The 20,954-nt window shown below is 41.2% G+C and overlaps 1 protein-coding gene across 3 annotated transcripts in view; it reads left to right on the top strand.

Annotated features, from left to right (window-relative positions):
* The first annotated feature begins 459 nt into the window (after positions 1 to 459).
* MCTP1 (multiple C2 and transmembrane domain containing 1) overlaps positions 460 to 20,954 on the top strand; it is a 594,606-nt gene continuing 574,111 nt past the window's right edge. For all 3 annotated transcript variants that reach the window (XM_055086668.1, XM_055086667.1, XM_055086666.1), the window contains exon 1: positions 460 to 1,173. In XM_055086668.1, coding sequence (XP_054942643.1) covers positions 460 to 1,173 — 714 coding nt within the window. The remainder of the gene's footprint in view (positions 1,174 to 20,954) is intronic.

Below are 20,954 nucleotides of genomic sequence, written 5' to 3'. Positions count from 1 at the left end.
CGGAGGCAGCCACCCCCGCCGCCGCTGACAGGTGCTGCCCGGAGGGCGTCGGGTGCGGTCCAAGGCGCAGCTGGAAACGCACGCCCGGTGCGTGTAGCGTCCCGAGCCCGGAGCCAGAGAGGAGAGGGGCCAGGGCGCGGCCTGGGGGACTCCAGTGGACTGGAGACGCGGAGCGCGGAGCTAGAAACTTTGCGGCGGCCGAGATTTGGCTACAGCGCCAGCCCACCCTCGCAGGTGCGGGAGGAAGAGGCCGCGCCGGAGTCCCGCGGCCGGAGAGCCTCGGCTGCGGCGGCGTCTTTCCCCCGCGCTGGCCTGAAGCCGCCGGTCACTCCCGGCTTCTGCTGCTGCGTCCGCCGTCGTCGCCGCCACCGCGGGGCTCCGGGAGGAGGCGCGGGCGGAGAAGGAGGAGGAGGAGGAGGAGGAGGAGGAGGAGGGGACCGGAGGAGCAGGGGGTGGAGGATGGAGCCCCCGGCTGCCGCGGCGGGCTCGCCCGAGCCAGCGGCGGCGTCCTCTTCCTTCCAGGCCCGGCTCTGGAAGAGCCTGCAGCTAGGGGTGGGCAAGAGCAAGGGCGGCGGGGGCGGGCGCTCGGGGGTCCCCGAGCGCCGCACTGCGGACACCCCGTCGCCCTCCCCGCCCCCCCCGGGGGGTAGGCGGGACGCACTGGCCGGCTTGGGTGGCGCGGGCAGCAGGTGGAGCGGCTTCAAGAAACGGAAGCAAGTGCTGGACCGCGTCTTCTCCTCCTCCCAGCCCAACCTGTGCTGCTCCTCGCAGGAGCCTCTCGAGCCCGGGGGTGCCGGCAGAGCGGAGCAGGGGTCCACGCTGCGCCGCCGAATCCGCGAGCATTTGCTTCCCGCGGGAAGGGGGCCGGTGGCAGCCGCCGGAGTGACGCCTCCTGGCGGACGCTCCCCGGACTCAGCTCGCTCTTCGTCCTCTGCCTCATCCTCCCTGTCCTCCTCACCACAGCCGCCCCCGAGGGGGGACCGCGCCAGAGATGAGGTTGCACGGCGTCGGGGCACCGCGGCGCACTTGTGCCATCAGAAGAGTTCCTCCCTGCCGGGCACCGCCTGCCTGGAGCAGCTGCTGGAGCCGCCGCCGCCGCCTCGAGCTGAGCCAGCACGGAGCCCAGCAGCGCCGCGAACCGCGGCGAAGGGCGAGGAGCGCGGCAGCAGCCGGGTGAGTGACAGGTGGGCGCGGCCCGAGCCTAGGTGCGCGGGGCCACGCCTCCAGCTGTGGGCGATCGAGACCCCGGGAGTTGCTGGCGGGGTAGGGGTGCTACCAAGTCCAAGAAGTGGAATGAAAACGTCCCGCTCCTGCTTAGTAGAGTTCTGACTTGGGCTCTGACTTTGCTTTTGACAGAAATAATACCTACTGCTAGAAGCTGTTTGAGTAGCTTTCCCAGTTGCCGATGAAAGTGGAATTATTTATTGTAGCCAAATAGGAGAGGAATAAAGTTAGTCACAAAATGGGTACTTTTTGGAGATCTCCTAAAAGGACTGTCCAGCTAAGTCTCATCTTGTCAAAAGAAAAACAAGCAAACCCAACAACTTGCAGGGAAAATTAGAAATGCGAGGAGGTGAATTAATGGCAAACGTGAGGTCATGTCTTGGGGAAACCCTTTAAGCAGAAGTCTGTTCATCTTCCCGCCCTCCCTTCTCAAAACTTTCTGCTGCGAGTGGATCGCTGCTTAACAAGTAGACAGCGTGAGTGTCGCTTCCGAGTTAAACAGATGTTCCTATGGCCTTTTTTGCTTTGATAGTCATCTGAAGTAGTTGCGTTTAAATTATTCTGCTGTAGACGTGATGTTGACTCTTTGGTCAGGCAAGAGTCAAGTAAAAATGTACCTGTAAGATCTGTAAAGCGTTCCACTGAGCGGCAGCTTTTACTCCCTCGGTTTTGTAGAGGCGATGTTCTCCTTTTGTAAATTTTTATCAAATCGTGTTGATGCTAGCAAATATTTTGAAAGGTCCATTCTGCCGGAGACCTAAAGAACTCTTTTCTGCCAATACGTCTTACTTTGTTTAAATTCTAATGATTTTGACTCTGATTAATTGTTAGGTTAATGACATATACATTAAAACTTTAATTAGATTAAAAGTTGGGTCACAAAAACCATGAGGCCATGCGTTGAAGGGTAAGATATGGGAACAGATGGGATTTCAGTTGAAAATGTTTATAGTTTATTGGCTAATTTATTAGTGTAATTTCAGAAAGTAAACCGGAATGCTAGTGTGTTTTGTTGTTTAATAAACACAGTTGCTTGCAGTAACCTGATGTTACTAATGCTCTAGAAAACACCTGATGGTTTAGAAAAAGGTTAAAGTTATTCTCAGAAGAGTAGGCAGAAATAATACTGACAAAAAGCCTAAATAAACCTGTCTTTCCTTTTATCTTCAAAGAGAATTGACTAGAACTTCTGTTTCTGGTTCCAAAATGAGGTAAAAAGTGGTTTTAAAAAGATTCTTTAAATTCAGTGTAGATGAATACTATATATTTAAAAAATATTTATATTTGAGTGTGTACATAATCCTAATGTATAAGAATTTTAGAGCTGGGGTACTTGTTTACATTTGTTTTTATTAACTTTTATGATCAAGAATGATAAAAACTAAGAATTGAATTATTTTGGAAGGAAGAGATCATATTGCTGCAAATGTTAACTTACTAAATAACTTTGCAGTTCACTGAACCAAGATATTTTCACAGTGAAAGCAGAGAATTCAGAATTCATCTTTATATTCATTTTTACCCAAATGTTTTCAGACACTATCAATCTTTATTTTAAAAACTGCTATGTAAATATAAATTTTGTATACAAAAGACCAAAAAACCTTTTTTGAGAGGATACTAAAGAAGCATTATTGTGTGTGCCTTCACTATATGTTGGGCACTTCCATGATTTAATCCTCATAGCTGCCCTACATGATAGAAGTTCTTGTTGCTATTTTATGCATTAGGAAATCAATGCTCAGAGAAATTAAATAATCTTTCCAAGGTCACATGGTTAATATATGACAGAGAGCGTTATTGTCATTCTCCACAATGTTTTTCCATCACTACAGCTACGTTTGACAACTTTGAGAACTTTTTATGTCTCTGAGATAACTTCAGTCCTATTGATTAATACTTGCAAGTTTACATACATTCTGGATTCCTAGAATCAGTTCTGTGATGGATTAGCTGAATTAATTTGTTCTTTGTTCTCTGTAATGCATTGTTGCATATCTTTTTATATCACATTTACAAATGACCTTATTGATCATACCGTCTGTAGTTCTAAAGAAGCTTTTCATCGTAAAGAACCAGAATTTCAGTGAAGTCATAGGAGGAATACAAAAGCTAAAATATCTTTCCAAGAGTAGGTGAAAAGTGGAGTGTAGGCAGGAAAATAAACCCTGAGGCTTTATTGTTGCTTCCCTGCATCTGCTCCTCAGGAAGCCTTGTGCCCTGAGAAGTGGACAGTTTTCTTTGTTACGAGTCACAAATGCAGTTTTCAGCAGTACTCTGTCACTAATGCACAGCAGAGGATTCCTCAGTCCTCTAAATGCCTCTTTGCCCAACTCAAGGAGTCTGGCTCACCTCTCTGAATGGAGAGAAGAAAGAAATGGAGTTGTAAATCTGGAACTGGAAGAGGACTCTCTAAGGTGTCCAGGAGTAGGTGTAACTCGGCAGCACCCTTCCGAGCTTCCTGCACGTCTCAGAGATCTTTCCTTGCTCTCCTAACACCTCGTTGCTGAAGATACTTGGGCATGGGGAGGAAGCTCGTAGCACATGCAGATTTCAGTTTTATTCACAGTCCATAAGCACAGATGGGAACACATAAAAAGAAAAGATGCTAAAAACATTAAATCCATCTTCAGATCGCCTAGATAAAAAGCACTTTCTCTCAAGGAAGAAAGAAAATTCGTTGCAAAATAAGGCAAATTGCTCACATTTTCTCTTGTTCTCTGCTTGATCCTGGCATCAGCCATGTTCTCCAACACACTCCCCACCTCTCCACTGCCCAGCCAAGCACGAGGACACAACAACATATGTGCACATACACTGACACTGAGTGGAGATATTAAGCAAAAACAAAAAAAAATCATTTTGGACTGCTAGGGAAAGAGATTTGGAAGTCACTGATGTATAATAATTACAACTAAACAAACCATTCTACCTCCTATGCCCCTGTCAGCCCTCTTGCTATTATGTTTTCTTTAGCCAAATATACCTTTGAACGACAGTTTAACAGACTTAATAATGCCTTGCTGTTGGGGCATGTGCATTATTTAAAATGTTCTGCTTTGAAAAACAAAAAAATAAACCCCTTTCTTCCCACTGATTCTAGTTCACGTGCTGGGCCATATTGTCATACCAGATGCATTTCATTTTCTGCAACGCAGTTGGGAAAGATGCGTTCTCAGTTTGTGTGCATATCAAAAATGTGCCAATTTTATGTATTCTGTCTTGATGAGTTACTAAAATTATAGCTTGCAAGAATCAGAAATTCCGTTAAGATAAAGAGTTAGGAATGAATATGTTGTGTTTTTTAAGTGTTTTAACAAAAGTGTGTAGTGTTTATGAATGTTAAACCTTTGTTTTTTTTTCAAATTCATTTTGTTAAAATTGCTGTCATCCAGGAGTAAAAATGATTTTGAAAAAAAGTGGATAAAATAGTCAGGGTATGATAGGAATATCCATTCATTGGGGTAAAATTCCTAAAACACATATGAAAGCCCCAACAAAAAATGGAAGATATTTTCTAAGATAAGTCTAGACATGAAGTAAATATTGCTTTATTAATTATCTGATCTTTTAAAGAAAGCCTGCATTTTCAAAAACTATTAAAAATGTGATTTGGGTAATTTTTGCTATTTATTTTTCAGGTGTCTTTAATCTTACTTCAAAGAATCTAACTTAGTCTTGGGGAAGGCACAAGTTTTAAAAAAATTCCTAATGTAAATAATTAAAACCACTAAAAATCCCCCAGTAATCTAAAAAATAAGCTCTTAAAAGGAGTGTTAGTAGCTTTTTCAAAGCTTTTGCAAGTGAGAGAGTGAGGGTGAGATCTTAGAACATTTTGGAGTAGCATGTAAAGTTTGATGTGTGATTGCATTCTTGAGAAATATAGGGACATCAGGTTGTTCCAGAGAAAGGGCATAAACAGAGTGATAGGTTTACTTTGGAGTGGAATTGTTTCCTGTAACCTTTAATTGCTATCAGGTGTATCTGGTGGATCCGAGTAGAGCTATGGATCTTGTATAAATGCAACTGTTATGAGGTAGATGTTTGAAATTGGCTTGAAACCTGTCTCAGTAGGCACTAGCAATTGTGTGCTGTTATTATTTTTGAAAGGTATATTAAACTTTTGCCGCTGCTGCCATTACAAGTAAGTGGGTGTTGAAAACAATTAACAGGGGCTTTGACGGTCCTTTTCACTGAAGATGTAAATTATTTTCCTTGCAGTGGTGGCAAAAGTAGCCTAAAATTAACCCAGGCAGTACTGGTGACATCACAGCTTCACACAGTAATGAAAAAATCTTATATAACTTTTGGAAAATATGTGCACATTATCATGAAAATGTGAATACATACTTGGAGGAATAAAATAAATTTAACAGATTCATAAAGAAAATAGGACAAATATTCCCCCTTTTTTTTCTGTTGCCCCATTGTTCGGAAATATGGGATGATTTCACTAGATTAAAGGTTAATAATATGTCTTTGGCACCACAAGGAAACATGTAGTATGATTTCTTTGCTCATAAGGATTATCAAAACGTTTGCCAACTCTAGATTGATGAAGAGTAAAAAGTATGTGTAGATAACATTATAAGCATTGACAAAATCTGCGGATTCAGAAGTTAGGGTAATGCCTTTTTTAGTTAAATCATCGTTACTTACAGTATCATAGCAGACATCTATTTTAGATAAACAGAAATTAATTTTTTGAAATCTGAAACTTTTTTGCTTTGAATTTTTTATTTTGCTGGAAAACTTACTAAAAACTATATGTTTCCCTGCCTCAACAAACCAAGCATCCTAAATAAAACCTTTTCTTGATATCTGAGGGCCATTTTTGCGAATACTGGCTTTTTGGGGGGGTTGTTTTATGTGAATGAAACAGATATTGTCTTAACTTTCTTTAGGTAAGCTTGCTTGTTTTCATAAAATTATAGTATAATGCATACCTATTTATGATAAACTTATCTTCCTGTAAAGTTAATTATTCAAAGGTGTGAGTCACTCTTCCTCAAGTCCTTTTTTTCACTTGCCAAATAATCTTTACTGTCTTTATTTGTGAATTTTGATTTGTTGCTACCATTGAAAATATCATTTTTTCCCCTGCATGATGAACTTTATGTGCTATCTTGATTTCTTTGTCCTTGTCAACCTTTTCTTCTAATTTACATTGCTTTTTATAAATCACGTGTGGAAAGTGATTACTATACCTCAACAATTCAAGATTGTATGCAAATATATTTCCCCCTCCAATGTATACCAGTTTCTTATCATTAGAAAGTTTTTTCAGCAGAATAGCAGGCCAAAATTTCCCCAGTGTCCCAAGTACTCCTATTTAATATTAGTCTGAGTGCAAGCAACATGAAAACTGCATTTTCAATATAATGAGATTTTAAAGTCCTGCATACTACCTTCTTGAGAGAACAATTTTCCTATGAAATCTATTTTAGATATTTTATGTCAGCCTTATTTCCCATTCTCTTGGGCCCTAGCCAATCTGGAAAATTATGACACATGATAGGCAGATGGGACTCTGGACATTTTAGGATCAATGCATCCTCTTAATCCCATGAGTTTTATTTAGAGAGGCTCCTTCAGTATTAGCAATCTCACTGTATTTTGCACTGCTAGAGTAGAATTTGGCAAGCCTTAGTACAATGGACCTATTTAATCAGCATTGTAAAATGGATCGGGGAAGACTACTCAATAAATGGTTGCTGAATGAACGAAGGGATGAATGGATGGGCTGGAGCTGTTCAGAGATAAGTTCTTTTGGAAAAGTTTCAAAATCACTTTATGGTCGTGTAATGATGTTCTTGCCTTCTTGTTTCCAAGTCCTTTTATGCCTGGCAAATGTATTTGACATTCCTCTCTTCTCCCAGTTGCTGGCGTGGCTTTCCTTTAATTCTGGTTCATGTCTGAAGGCTTAAAGGGAGGATATGACCACCATATTGTGCTCACGTGGGGGATGGCAGAGTGATTTCTGCTTCCAAGGTCTCTGGCTCAAGGGTGCATTTCTTGTTGCTGGTCTCCGATTCCAGGTATCTGTTTTGTACCCACGTTTCCTTGTCTGGCCTATGAGATTGTACCCCGACACCTGGATCACCAACACCTGTTGACATATCCTCACTCATGATCTCTGAGTCTTGAACTCTCCTTGGATCTTAGCTCAAGATACTTTCCTGCCTGCTTTCTTGCACTTCTCCTCAAACCCATTTACTTTAACTAGATTAAAATCCCAATCTCGATCAAGAATACTGCCCTTACTAGCCTGTCTCATTCTGTTGCCAAGTGTGTGAACTGGGGTTCAGACGGTTGGTCAGTTGCTTTTCGTAGTGACTACCTGTCTAATGCTGAGCCTATTTTTAGAACACCAAAGATTCCTCCAGAAAATCTGCATTGCCTGTCAACTGCATTTGCCTATACAGGGCGTTTCTTCCCTAGGAGGACTGGCCCAGAGCTGTTCATTGTCTCTGTGTCCCTACTTCCTCTTCTCCTCTTTTCAAACTCTCACCATGCCTACTCTTGGACATCATCACCCTTTTCCTTAGTCCTGCTTGCTTTCTCTTTCTCCTTAATATTTTCTCGCTTTCTGATTGCAAGACGATTTTTGTAACTAACGATTAAGCATCTGGAGCTGTGCTGTCCCATATGGCAGAGCCACTTGGCTACTGAGCAATGGAAAAGTGGCTAGTTCAAGTTGAGACGGGTGGAAAGCATAAAGCGCATACCACATTTTGAAGCCTTAGCTCAAAGAAAAGGAAGTAAAATATCTTATTACTCATTTTTTATGTTGCTTGTGTGTTGAAATAGTGTTGTGGGTATATTGGATTAAGTGAACTATATTACTAAAGTTAATTTCACCTGCTCCTTTTCATTTAAAACGGTGGCTGCTAGAAAATTTTAAATTATGTATGTGACATTTTTATTTCTGTTGGCCAGCACGGATCTAGAGCAGGTGTTCAAACTCCATTACTCACAGGGGCCATCAAAATAAAGAAAATGAGCAAAGGTTTGATGGGGCCCGTGGTGAGCGAGGAAGCCGGTGCCCCATTCGAGGGGCAGCTGCTTCTCAACTCCAGCTGATTATTATCATGCAATGAAAGCAGTGCTGCCAGAGTTTCTAGATTCTTTAACAGAAGCCAAAAAAATCCAGATTTTTGCGTGAAGCCTCCAGAATCTTGAATTTTTGACAAATAATTGATTTTTAGAAAAACGCAACACAGACCAAATAAAATATATCTCTGGGCTGACTTTAGCTATCAGCTTGAACTTCTGACTCAGAGAGCTCATGTTTGATTTCTCCTCTCCCCTCCCAGTGCTAGATGAATGTTATCTGGACGTAGTAGGTGGCAGTACATTTCACAAAATAACGGCATCAGGAGTGGTGGGATGGAAGACGGAATGCAGCGGGTTGGAGGGTGTGTGGAAAGATGAGGTGGGGACAGAGAGAGTGGCCAAGCAGTTTGGCTCTCCACAAGGGGTAAAAGAAAGTGGTGATGAGAACATGAGAACCATGCTGGGGTGGGATCATGGGCAGGTTTTTGGTTTTTTGGTTTTTTTTTTTTAACATCTTTACTGGAGTATAATTGCTTTACAATGGTGTGTTAGTTTCTGCTGTATCATACCGTATGCTGACACATATATATATGGAATTTGGTTTTGTTTTTAATGGATATCACCTGAGTGGGTTGATGAGTCAGCACTTGTGGAGAGGGAGAGGTTGAAGTTAAAGGAGAACGGGGGTTAATTGATGGATGAAGGCCTTAAGGACTCAGGTGGGGGTGGGTCCCAGAGACCAGGAGAATGGTAGCGTCAGTGGAAGAAGGACCCTCTCCCTTGCAGATGGAAGGGACGGTGTGGGTGTGGACGCAGGTAAGGAGTAGGCTGGGGGGCAGCAATTTGAGGGTGTTGCCACCCGATGGCCTCTGCCTTGTTTTGAAGTGTGCTTAGGTTTCGGACACAGGGAGATGGAGGAAAGAATATTGCCATTGGCACAGAGGCGAACAAGTGCCCTGTGTATTCAAGAAATGGGGTGTCAGTAGTGGGACTGAAGCCTAGGGTGTGGGGTGGGGTAGAGGGAAATGAAGGTGCAGCTGAAGGTCTGGGATCTCTGGGGGCTGAGGAGCATATCTAGGGAGGCAGAGAGACCCCTGGAGGCATGTGAGCAGGGGAGACAGGGGCACGTGAGCCTTGGAAGCGTGAAGTTGGCAGCAGGGGCAGGCGACCACTCGGAGGCCAAGGCAGTCCCATGAGAGCCTGATGTTGGGCAGGTGACTGACCTTGGGGATGGGGAGATGGAAAGATTTATAAGACCAGGGATGTAGCTGAACCTTCAGGTAAAGGGAGAGTGAAAGGAATAAATCAGAGCACATGTCCCCCTTTACTTATGTTTTTGATTTTTCCTGGTTCTGTTCACAAATGCTTGTATTGAAAAGTATTTTCCTTTGGGAGGGAGAGGGAAGGTTAAGCTTTGAATTTGCATTTGTGTAAAATGGTTGAAGGTGCCGGGCTCTTGAGTGCCAAATTGTCACCTATTTACTGTAATAGCTCAGATTCTTCTTAAAGAACTTATTTTATTGAAGTATAGTTTATTTACAATATTGTGTTAATTTCTGCTGTATAGCAAACTGATTCAGTTATACATATATTTTCTTTTTCATATTCTTTTCCATTATGGTTTATCACAGGATACTGAGTATAGTTCCCTGTGCTATAAAGTAGGACCTTGTTGTTTATCCATTCTATATAGGAGGACTGGCCCAGAGCTGTTCATTGTCTCTGTGTCCCTACTTCCTCTTCTCCTCTTTTCAAACTCTCACCATGCCTACTCTTGGACATCATCACCCTTTTCCTTAGTCCTGCTTGCTTTCTCTTTCTCCTTAATATTTTCTCGCTTTCTGATTGCAAGACGATTTTTGTAACTAACGATTAAGCATCTGGAGCTGTGCTGTCCCATATGGCAGAGCCACTTGGCTACTGAGCAATGGAAAAGTGGCTAGTTCAAGTTGAGACGGGTGGAAAGCATAAAGCGCATACCACATTTTGAAGCCTTAGCTCAAAGAAAAGGAAGTAAAATATCTTATTACTCATTTTTTATGTTGCTTGTGTGTTGAAATAGTGTTGTGGGTATATTGGATTAAGTGAACTATATTACTAAAGTTAATTTCACCTGCTCCTTTTCATTTAAAACGGTGGCTGCTAGAAAATTTTAAATTATGTATGTGACATTTTTATTTCTGTTGGCCAGCACGGATCTAGAGCAGGTGTTCAAACTCCATTACTCACAGGGGCCATCAAAATAAAGAAAATGAGCAAAGGTTTGATGGGGCCCGTGGTGAGCGAGGAAGCCGGTGCCCCATTCGAGGGGCAGCTGCTTCTCAACTCCAGCTGATTATTATCATGCAATGAAAGCAGTGCTGCCAGAGTTTCTAGATTCTTTAACAGAAGCCAAAAAAATCCAGATTTTTGCGTGAAGCCTCCAGAATCTTGAATTTTTGACAAATAATTGATTTTTAGAAAAACGCAACACAGACCAAATAAAATATATCTCTGGGCTGACTTTAGCTATCAGCTTGAACTTCTGACTCAGAGAGCTCATGTTTGATTTCTCCTCTCCCCTCCCAGTGCTAGATGAATGTTATCTGGACGTAGTAGGTGGCAGTACATTTCACAAAATAACGGCATCAGGAGTGGTGGGATGGAAGACGGAATGCAGCGGGTTGGAGGGTGTGTGGAAAGATGAGGTGGGGACAGAGAGAGTGGCCAAGCAGTTTGGCTCTCCACAAGGGGTAAAAGAAAGTGGTGATGAGAACATGAGAACCATGCTGGGGTGGGATCATGGGCAGGTTTTTGGTTTTTTGGTTTTTTTTTTTAACATCTTTACTGGAGTATAATTGCTTTACAATGGTGTGTTAGTTTCTGCTGTATCATACCGTATGCTGACACATATATATATGGAATTTGGTTTTGTTTTTAATGGATATCACCTGAGTGGGTTGATGAGTCAGCACTTGTGGAGAGGGAGAGGTTGAAGTTAAAGGAGAACGGGGGTTAATTGATGGATGAAGGCCTTAAGGACTCAGGTGGGGGTGGGTCCCAGAGACCAGGAGAATGGTAGCGTCAGTGGAAGAAGGACCCTCTCCCTTGCAGATGGAAGGGACGGTGTGGGTGTGGACGCAGGTAAGGAGTAGGCTGGGGGGCAGCAATTTGAGGGTGTTGCCACCCGATGGCCTCTGCCTTGTTTTGAAGTGTGCTTAGGTTTCGGACACAGGGAGATGGAGGAAAGAATATTGCCATTGGCACAGAGGCGAACAAGTGCCCTGTGTATTCAAGAAATGGGGTGTCAGTAGTGGGACTGAAGCCTAGGGTGTGGGGTGGGGTAGAGGGAAATGAAGGTGCAGCTGAAGGTCTGGGATCTCTGGGGGCTGAGGAGCATATCTAGGGAGGCAGAGAGACCCCTGGAGGCATGTGAGCAGGGGAGACAGGGGCACGTGAGCCTTGGAAGCGTGAAGTTGGCAGCAGGGGCAGGCGACCACTCGGAGGCCAAGGCAGTCCCATGAGAGCCTGATGTTGGGCAGGTGACTGACCTTGGGGATGGGGAGATGGAAAGATTTATAAGACCAGGGATGTAGCTGAACCTTCAGGTAAAGGGAGAGTGAAAGGAATAAATCAGAGCACATGTCCCCCTTTACTTATGTTTTTGATTTTTCCTGGTTCTGTTCACAAATGCTTGTATTGAAAAGTATTTTCCTTTGGGAGGGAGAGGGAAGGTTAAGCTTTGAATTTGCATTTGTGTAAAATGGTTGAAGGTGCCGGGCTCTTGAGTGCCAAATTGTCACCTATTTACTGTAATAGCTCAGATTCTTCTTAAAGAACTTATTTTATTGAAGTATAGTTTATTTACAATATTGTGTTAATTTCTGCTGTATAGCAAACTGATTCAGTTATACATATATTTTCTTTTTCATATTCTTTTCCATTATGGTTTATCACAGGATACTGAGTATAGTTCCCTGTGCTATAAAGTAGGACCTTGTTGTTTATCCATTCTATATATAATAGTTTGCATCTGCTAACCCCAAACTCCCAATCCATTCCTCCCCAAGCCACCCCCCCTGCCTTGGCAACCACAATTCTGTTCTCTATGTCTGTGAGTCTGTTTCTGTTTCGTAGATAAGTTCATTTGTGTCATATGTTAGGTTCCACATATAAGTGATGTCACATGGTATTTGTCTTTCTCTTTCTGACTTATTTCACTTAGTATTGTAATCTCTAGGTCCATCCATGTTACTGCAAATGGCATTATTTCATTCTTTTTTATGTAAGAGCTCATATTCTTTTTTTTTATCATCTTTATTGGACTATAATTGCTTTACAATGGTGTGTTAGTTTCTGCTTTATAACGAAGTGAATCAGTTATACATATGTTCCCATATTCATATTCTTTATATTATAGTTATTTTGGATTCTTCCATGAGTAAAATAGTTCTTTTCCCTGCAGTATTAGGCACTGAAAGTAGTGAGTGTTAACGGAGCGAAAGAAAGGGTAAAACATATGTTTGGCAGTTTAAAAAAAAAAAACCAGGTAAAACAAGAAAACCTCCTACACATTTCTGTTACATAGATTTTTATAGTGTCTGATGTCAGAGAGACTAAATATTTGGGGAAATAGTTATAATGAAAAGGTTTGGAATTGAAGGACTCTGTTGGCAATTTTCCATCTTAAGGCATTGTGGCTCAAATGTGTTGAAGTATGCATTCTCTGTCAGATGCAGGGTTGGCCCATGCATGACACATGATCAATTTCTGAAAATTACAAATAGATATTCTCTCAAAATAGAAACAATATTCTATCTGGACCCCTAAGCCATATTTGACCCCTGTTCTTTTATTGAAATGTAAAATAGCTTTTTTTTTAAAAAAAATAGCTTTTGATAAGAGAGAAATTCAGCATTTCTATAGTTGCCTTTGAATAATATTTTCACCACACCAGACTAGAAGTCTGAGTGTTTTCCAAAATCTCTTTTGCGATTGGAATAGGTTTTGGAGACAAGTTCTATGTCACTACAGAGCTGTTGCCAAACCTCAAGCTCCCTGGCGGTTGGAACACTCTCCTTCATCGTGGCCGCTGTCTCCTGGCTGAGAGCAGTCACAGACTGCGCCTCCCTTTTCTTTCTTTGCCTCCCTGGACTTTCAAAAGGAAGCTGGAGTAGGGGGCAGGGGTGGGGTCCAGCTGAGATTGAGATCTCACCTGGTTCTCTGTGGCCTTGCACACGTGCCCTTTCAACTCAGCAGTTTTGAGCAAAAAAAACCACATTGACTTAACCAGTTTGGTTATCGCCCCAGTCCCACTCTGCTCCATTCGGCCTGCTAGGTGTCATTCGTTTACTCCAGACTCAGGCTGCTGCTTCTGTGACTTCCTGACCTGCTCTTGGGGGTCGGTTGAGTGAGACTTACGGGAACAGGCGGAGATGGGAGGGAGAACGACCTTTTGCAGTTAGTTTCCCAGGCCCCACGCCCTCTGCCTCTTCTCAAGGAAGATGGAGCTTTGTAAGGTGTTCTTAATCTACCTGACATTTTCACTGTCCCCAGTGCCAACGTTTTTCTTCCTGGGTATATGCCAGGGTATGAGGAAGAACTTTACAGACCTTGCCACGAGAGGGTCTTTGTGTATTTTGAATGACCAACCATGGTTAGTCTGTGTACCTCTGTCACAGGACTATCCAGGTGGTATATTCTTTGGGTCTTGGCTCTTCATTCTCTGCCCTCCTGCTCCTTGCCTTTCAGCTATGTCATTTCTCTTTCTTTCTGGGAACAAGAGCAGAGAAAATAAAAAAGAAAAGTCAGGCATTTTTTTTTTATTAGGAGCTTTCATAATTTTTTTCCCACAGTGAAGTTTAAATAATTGGCTCCTATAATGTTTTAACATTTTGTGTTGCTCTGACATAGGCTGTACACACACACATACACACACACACAATTATGCCTTCACCTAGTATGGTTTATACACATACCTGTTTTTTCACATGCATCATATTTCCCACTGGAGTCAAAGATAACCAGAAGAACTCCACAATTCTTCCACCTAAATTTCATGTGATAACATAGTCCTTACAAATGGTCTAGGTTCATTTAGTATGAGTAGGTGTACAATAACCAGCTCAACCAATGAGAAAAAAAAATTAGAAGACGGTTTTTATCGTTTACTATGGAGTGTGTTCTACAAAGGGAATGAGTAATCTTCCTTTGAATTTAAACTAATGTATAAGGAATACCTTTTCTTCAGTAAGAATAATCATTCTTCTGTAACTATTCATCTTATTTACAGCCACCATGGAAGAGAGGTCATTGGATTATTTCCTTAATCTTTTGAAATCTAGATGTCACAGTAACTAAGATCTGTCATTAGTATTTTTGGCTTGGCCTGGCTTTACTCTCACAAAGTGATCCTCACAGATGAAAAATGGGGAGACATTTTGTAGAGTTTCTTTATTGATACAGTTCACCTTTTAATTAGAGAAAAAGTGATCCCTTTATTCTTATTTTTTTTTAAATTGGGGTATAGTTGTTTTACAATGTTGTGTTAGTTTCTGCTGTATAGCAAAGAGAAGTAGAGTTCCCTGTGCTATACAGCAGGTTCTTATTAGTTATCCATTTTATACATATCAGTGTATGTATGTCAATCCCAGTCTCCCAGTTCCTCCCACCCACCCCCAACCCCCCGCCACTTTTCCCCCCTTGGTGTCCATACGTTTGTTTTCTGCATCTGTGTCTCTGTTTCTGCCCTGCACACCGGTTCATCTGTACCATTTTTCTAGTTTCCACATATATGCGTTAATATACGATATTTGTTTTTCTCTTTCTTCACGTACTTCACTCTGTATGATAGTCTCAACCCTAAAAAGTTATACCTTTAGGGTTATAAAGATGTATTCTCATAATCACAGAAAGCTCATTTTTTGAAATCACCTGAAGAAGAGAGTTGGAGAATAACTGAATTAGGACCAAATGGATCTGGGACAGCAGAGCTTTTGTTTGTGTTGGCTGCTTCAAGGATGTTCTGTTATCTGTTAATGTTGCTAATGATTCTCAATGGCTCTTTTTATAACAAAAATCCTCTTAATTATATATGGATGGCATTTTGAATGGTGTATTTGTAAGTGCCCATTTCATATTTCAAAATCTATTTTTTTCTTTCTAGGAGTATAAGTCTAATGTGAGTTTCAAGCAGCTACACAAATTTTGTTTGTATTTGGTGCTAGAGCTTTGTACCAGGTTTGTGTGGACTTGTTTTGCATAAGTGTCCATGACCATCTTTGTAATGCTATCTGCTGTGGTAGGGCTTGGCCTTCACTCCCCTGCCTTTGAATTAATATTTGTTAAATCACGATGCACATTCCGTCTTCTGAAGTTTCATTATATGAGGTAGGACATGCTGATGATGGTCCTCCTCTGGCCACCCTGGGCTGGGCTCTCTTTGCTCAATTGTATCATGTTACCTTTGACATGAGGCCAACTAACTATGGGTCCTCTCACCCCCATTTTATTTTATTTATTTTATTTTTCTTCTAGTTTAATTGAGATATAATTGACATTAACACTGTATAAGTTTAAGGTGTACAGCATAATGATTTAGGTACATCATGAAATGATAATCATAGTAAGTTTAATGAACATCCATCATCTCATACAAATACAACATTAAAGAAATTTTAAAAAAATTTTCTTATGAGGAGAACTCTTAAGGTTTAATGTTATAACAACTTTCATGGGTAACATAACGCAGTGTTAATTATATTTGTCATATTGTACATTACATCCCTAGTACTTATTTATCTTAAACTAGAAGTTTGTACCTTTTGACTGTCTTCATCCAATTCCCGCTCCCACCCATCCTCTCTGATAACCACAAATCTGATCTTTTTCCTTGAGTTTATTTGTTTGTTTGACATTTTATAACTAGTATTAATAACAACTAAACATACAGAGCATTTATTATGTATTGGCACTATTCTAAGTGCTTTTTATGTATTGACTTATTTACTTACTACAGTACTTTCTGAAGTAGGTTTATTATCATTTGCATTTTCCAGATGAATAAAGTGAGTTACAGGAGAATAAGTGACTTGTCCCAAGTCACACATCATATAATTTGGATACAGTCCACTTGGCCCTTAAGCTCTACAAAGGAAGCCTGTTTGTAGTAGGTTGTGCCTGCAAGCCCAGTTTAGGAAAACAACTCCAAGTAGAGTTTTTTCTCCTCATCTCAGTATTGACATTACAGCTCTTCTTTGCCCGTTCCATTTCCTTCCCATCTTTCTGATATCTGAAGGTTGTCTCATAACAAGTAAATTTAATGAAGACAGATTTAGTATAACAGAAGATTTTGGTGTCAGGCATAAACCTGGCTCTACGACTTCCTTCTTACTGGTGGGAAGCCCTCTGAGATCTCTTTGATTGCTAGATAAAGGTATAGCTAGCAACTTTTAAATGTCAGTCCTGCTTAAAAAAACTCTTCCTCACCAAGTGCCCCACTATACATCGTTGTTATTTCTGTTATTGATATTATCCTGAGGAACATGTTATAATTTACAAGACCCTTATAATTATGTATTTTCTATATTCTATAGCCTCATCTCATCTCTGTCATTAATCCTCTCTTGTTCCATGAACAGCATGGTAGTAGTGGAAGGAAACAAAGTAGATCTATCTGTTAGGCATTCTTTACACAGTATCTCAAACAGATGTTATAAAATATGTACATTATTTCACTTTAACTCTCACAGAAATTTTGATGAAGAGATATTGTTATATATGCATTTATTTATAACACATAGGTATATGCTATAGTTGTATTTTATATACAGGAAATTCTTAGAGGCCATGTAAGTAATTTGTCTGCAGTCCTAATTCTGTCTACAGTTAGTAAGTGGCAGAGTTTTGGGAAACAGACAGCTGATTTCTGCCAGGGCCATAGTTTCCAGGGTACCCACTGCTCCACCAGTAGTGAGGGCACATCAGTGCACCAGTGCCAGGTACATGACGTGCCCAAACCGGTGATTCGTGGTTGAGTCTGGTATTCCTTCAACACCAGCCCTGTCAATGAGTTTGAGTCTTACCATTGTTTTGGAGGGATAGCTGGAGGAATGTGCCATTGTTAGTTGGAGAAAAATAACTAGAAAAATAGAGTAAGGGGCTTTCCTGGTGGCGCAGTGGTTAAGCATCCGCCTGCCGATGCAGGGGACACGGTTCGAGCCCTGGTCCGGGAAGATCCCACATGCCGCGGAGCAGGTAAGCCCGTGCGCCACAACTACTGAGCCTGCGCTCTAGAGCCCGCGAGCCACAACTTCTGAGCCCACATGCCACAACTACAGAAGCCCATGTGTGTAGAGCCCGTGCTCCGCAACAGGAAAAGCCACCACGAGAAGCCTGCGTACTACAACGAAGAGTAGCCCCCACTCGCAGCAACTAGAGAAAGCCCACGTGCACCAATGAAGACCCAACGCAGCGAAAAAAAAAATACATACATATATATATATATATATATATATATATATATATAGTGAGTGGGAGTGTGTTAGTTTGTTTATTTGTGGGCTCAATTCCAAGAGCTCATAAGTGAATATTTCTCAGATCATTCTTCTCGTGCATTCTGTACATGTATTTTGACTTCCAGTGATGTTGTTAAACTCCTGTAAAACTAAAGCTGTACATTCTGCAGTTAGTCTAGGTGTTAGGATCTCTGGACAGGAAAACAACTTGTTCTCAGAGCATCTAGTTGTTTGTGAATATGCCCAAGTGGGGTATATTCCTTAAATAAGGAAAAGGCAAGATAGTTCTTGCCTTATGGTACAATCAGTGGAATTGGTACAACTTCTAATGTTTCTTGGTAATAACAATAATAGCACTAAAATCTTAGTCTTGTGCCAGTCAGTGTTTCACAGGCATTACTTCATAGTCTTTGTGACAATAAGGAGCAGGAATTCTTAGTCTCATTTTGTAGATGGATCACTGGAGGCTCAGAAAGTGTGAGGACTTGCTCGAGGTGATGCAGCTGTAAGTGGTAGAGCTGGGATTTCATACCTAAGTGACTGGCTCCAAACCTCATGACTCTAATTGCCATGTTCCATGGTTTTCCTCAACACTGAAGAGCTGTTGTGTCTCCTGAGTATTGTCATATAGCTCTTTTCCAGGTGTCTTGGAATAGGGGAAAATTTTGGTTAGAATGTTCTATGTTGTGAACCAGCCCCAAGTATATATGTGTTGCTGGAAGATCCCATTCCAATCCAACACCAATGATTTTGGTAACTCATCTCTCCTCTTTTCTCTCTCCGGTCCTCACATGTTTATTAAATATTTACCCTGTGGTAGACTTGGTATCTTTTTAATACCTTGATAAAGAAGACAGACCAATTCCTGTTCCCATAGACCTTACGATGTAGTAGAAGAAACTTTCATTAAATTAAAAAAATACACAAATAATTATCAATTACAGTTGTGATAACTCATTCAGAGGTATATAGAGAGAAATTGAACTACAGGAATGAATTGCAAGAGGTCCCAACCTAATCATGAAGGAAGGGGAGGGACAGGGAAGATTTTCCTGAAGAAGTGACATGTAGGTTGAAGATTCTTTACATTCTTTGTGAAGAATGAATAAAAGTTGGCCACATTTCCTGAGGAGAGGAAATGAGAGATGTGGCGGATGGTTATGGGCAGAAAAACCACAGCAGAAGTTACTTAGAGAAAGATTGCGTAGGCAGCTGGAATTTGGTTAATAAGAGGGAAAGTGAGGGGGGATGGGTCTGGAATGGTTAGCAGGGGCCAGATTATACAGGGTCTTTTGGGTCATGGGGAGATTTTGGACTCTTAAGTACTGAAGCAGTCTTGAGAGCCTAGATGCTTCTGAAGAGCAGAACCACCTTCAGGAAAGTTCTTGACTTTCCTGGGAATAGCTTTCCTTCACTGCTATGTATGGAATCACATTGCACTCATAGGGTTGTTTTGTAAAGAGGTAGAGAAGTATATTGGGGCCACCTTTCTCTACTAAGATAATGGTATTTTAAAAATGTCTATAATAAATAGAAATACCAAGTGGATGAAAATATTATTCCCCCTGGAAAAACATGTCATTTCACTTGTCCTCTTGCTTTTTTATTGAGCACTACTGGAAGGTAAATGAAGGTAGGAAATGCAGTCTAATTTCCTCCTGTCAATACTCAGGGAAGAGATTCTCTTTGACAGCACTTTTCAGAGCCTAGGTAGGGATGAAAATGAGATAAAGCTTGGTGATCCAGGTGTTACAGCTGTAAATTATGGAGAACAGATTTTTTATGAGCTTCCAATTTCTTCCCTGAAGTCAGAGTGGGGAAAAAAATGAAGAACTCTGGAAAGGAGTTGTGTAAGAAGGTGTACATTTAAAAAGTCTGTATTTGTTAACATAATCGTGGGGTGATTAGGAAGACTGCTTATTGAACATGGTGGAGCAGATTTGATTTAAATTTTATATTTTCCTATATATTTTTTAAGATATAAAAATCTAAGTTTTATATTTTCATGTATTAGCCAGTATTCACATTTGTGAAACAGATATGCAGTAGTGCCTGAGCAGGAAGGAAAGCTTAAGTATGTAAAAGCTCCCCATTACACTTATTGTACAATGTTATAGTAGGAAAAGGAAGGAAACATAAAAATTCCTCATCAAGACTGTAGCCTGTCAAAGTTGAATCAAATCTGACATGGGAGCATAAGGCAGCCTACCTGCCACTCTGAAAGCTTAGGGTATGGATTCTAGCATGTCCAGCAAGTGTGAGTGCTCAGAAATTGTACCAAGCCCCGCCCAAGTCAGGCCTGCCAATCTGTGCTTTGACCTCCCCAGCCAACTACTGTCACTACCAACATCCAGACAACATGGGTTGCCCTAAGCATCCAAGCATCACTGCCATCTGGTATAATAAATAGCATCTAGTAAAAACTTTCAATGATATAAGCCATGCCCAACTCAAAAGAGTATCAAGAACCTACATATTCTTTATCTGCGTAACTTGGTTTCTTTTTTTTGTTGTTCTTTATGTAACATTTTACTGGAGTCATAACCAACTAAACACTATGCTATTAAAATAGCAAAGGAATTGACCATTAATTCTCATTCCACTTGGGGATCATAAAACCTTTCCAGAAACTAATGAAAGTTGTGGCATTCTCTTCATAAAGAAATACAGTTGTACACAAAACTAATATTGTGCATTCACCTTCAAGCAAGGAAGTCCATGATTTCCAATCCATGGTCTCCAAAACCCTCAATTACTCCCCTTGGGATAAAAGGAAGACTCAGTGATAATTCTCATGAAATAAGAAGGCCTTAATAGCACTACAAAAAAATAAAAACTTGAGTCTCTGAATTTCAGCCATGACCTTGTTTACTTATTTATTTCAGAACCTTGCAGGGTGCATGGATTGATTTTTTATTTAAATTTTTTCCTTTTTAAAATTAATTAATTAATTATTTAATTATTTTTTAACATCTTTATTGGAGTATAATTGCTTTACAATGGTGTGTTAGTTTCTGCTTTATAACAAAGTGAATCAGTTGTACATATACATATGTTCTCATATCTCTTCCCTCTTGCGTCTCCCTCCCTCTTACCCTCCCTATCCCACCCCTCTAGGTGGTCACAAAGCACTGAGCTGATCTCTCTGTGCTATGTGGCTGCTTCCCACTAGCTATCTAT

Source organism: Physeter macrocephalus, chromosome 8 (assembly GCF_002837175.3).
Source record: "Physeter macrocephalus isolate SW-GA chromosome 8, ASM283717v5, whole genome shotgun sequence".
NCBI lineage: Eukaryota > Metazoa > Chordata > Mammalia > Artiodactyla > Physeteridae > Physeter > Physeter macrocephalus.
Note: the sequence above shows the minus strand (reverse complement) of the source record. Positions and strands in the feature narration are given on the sequence as shown.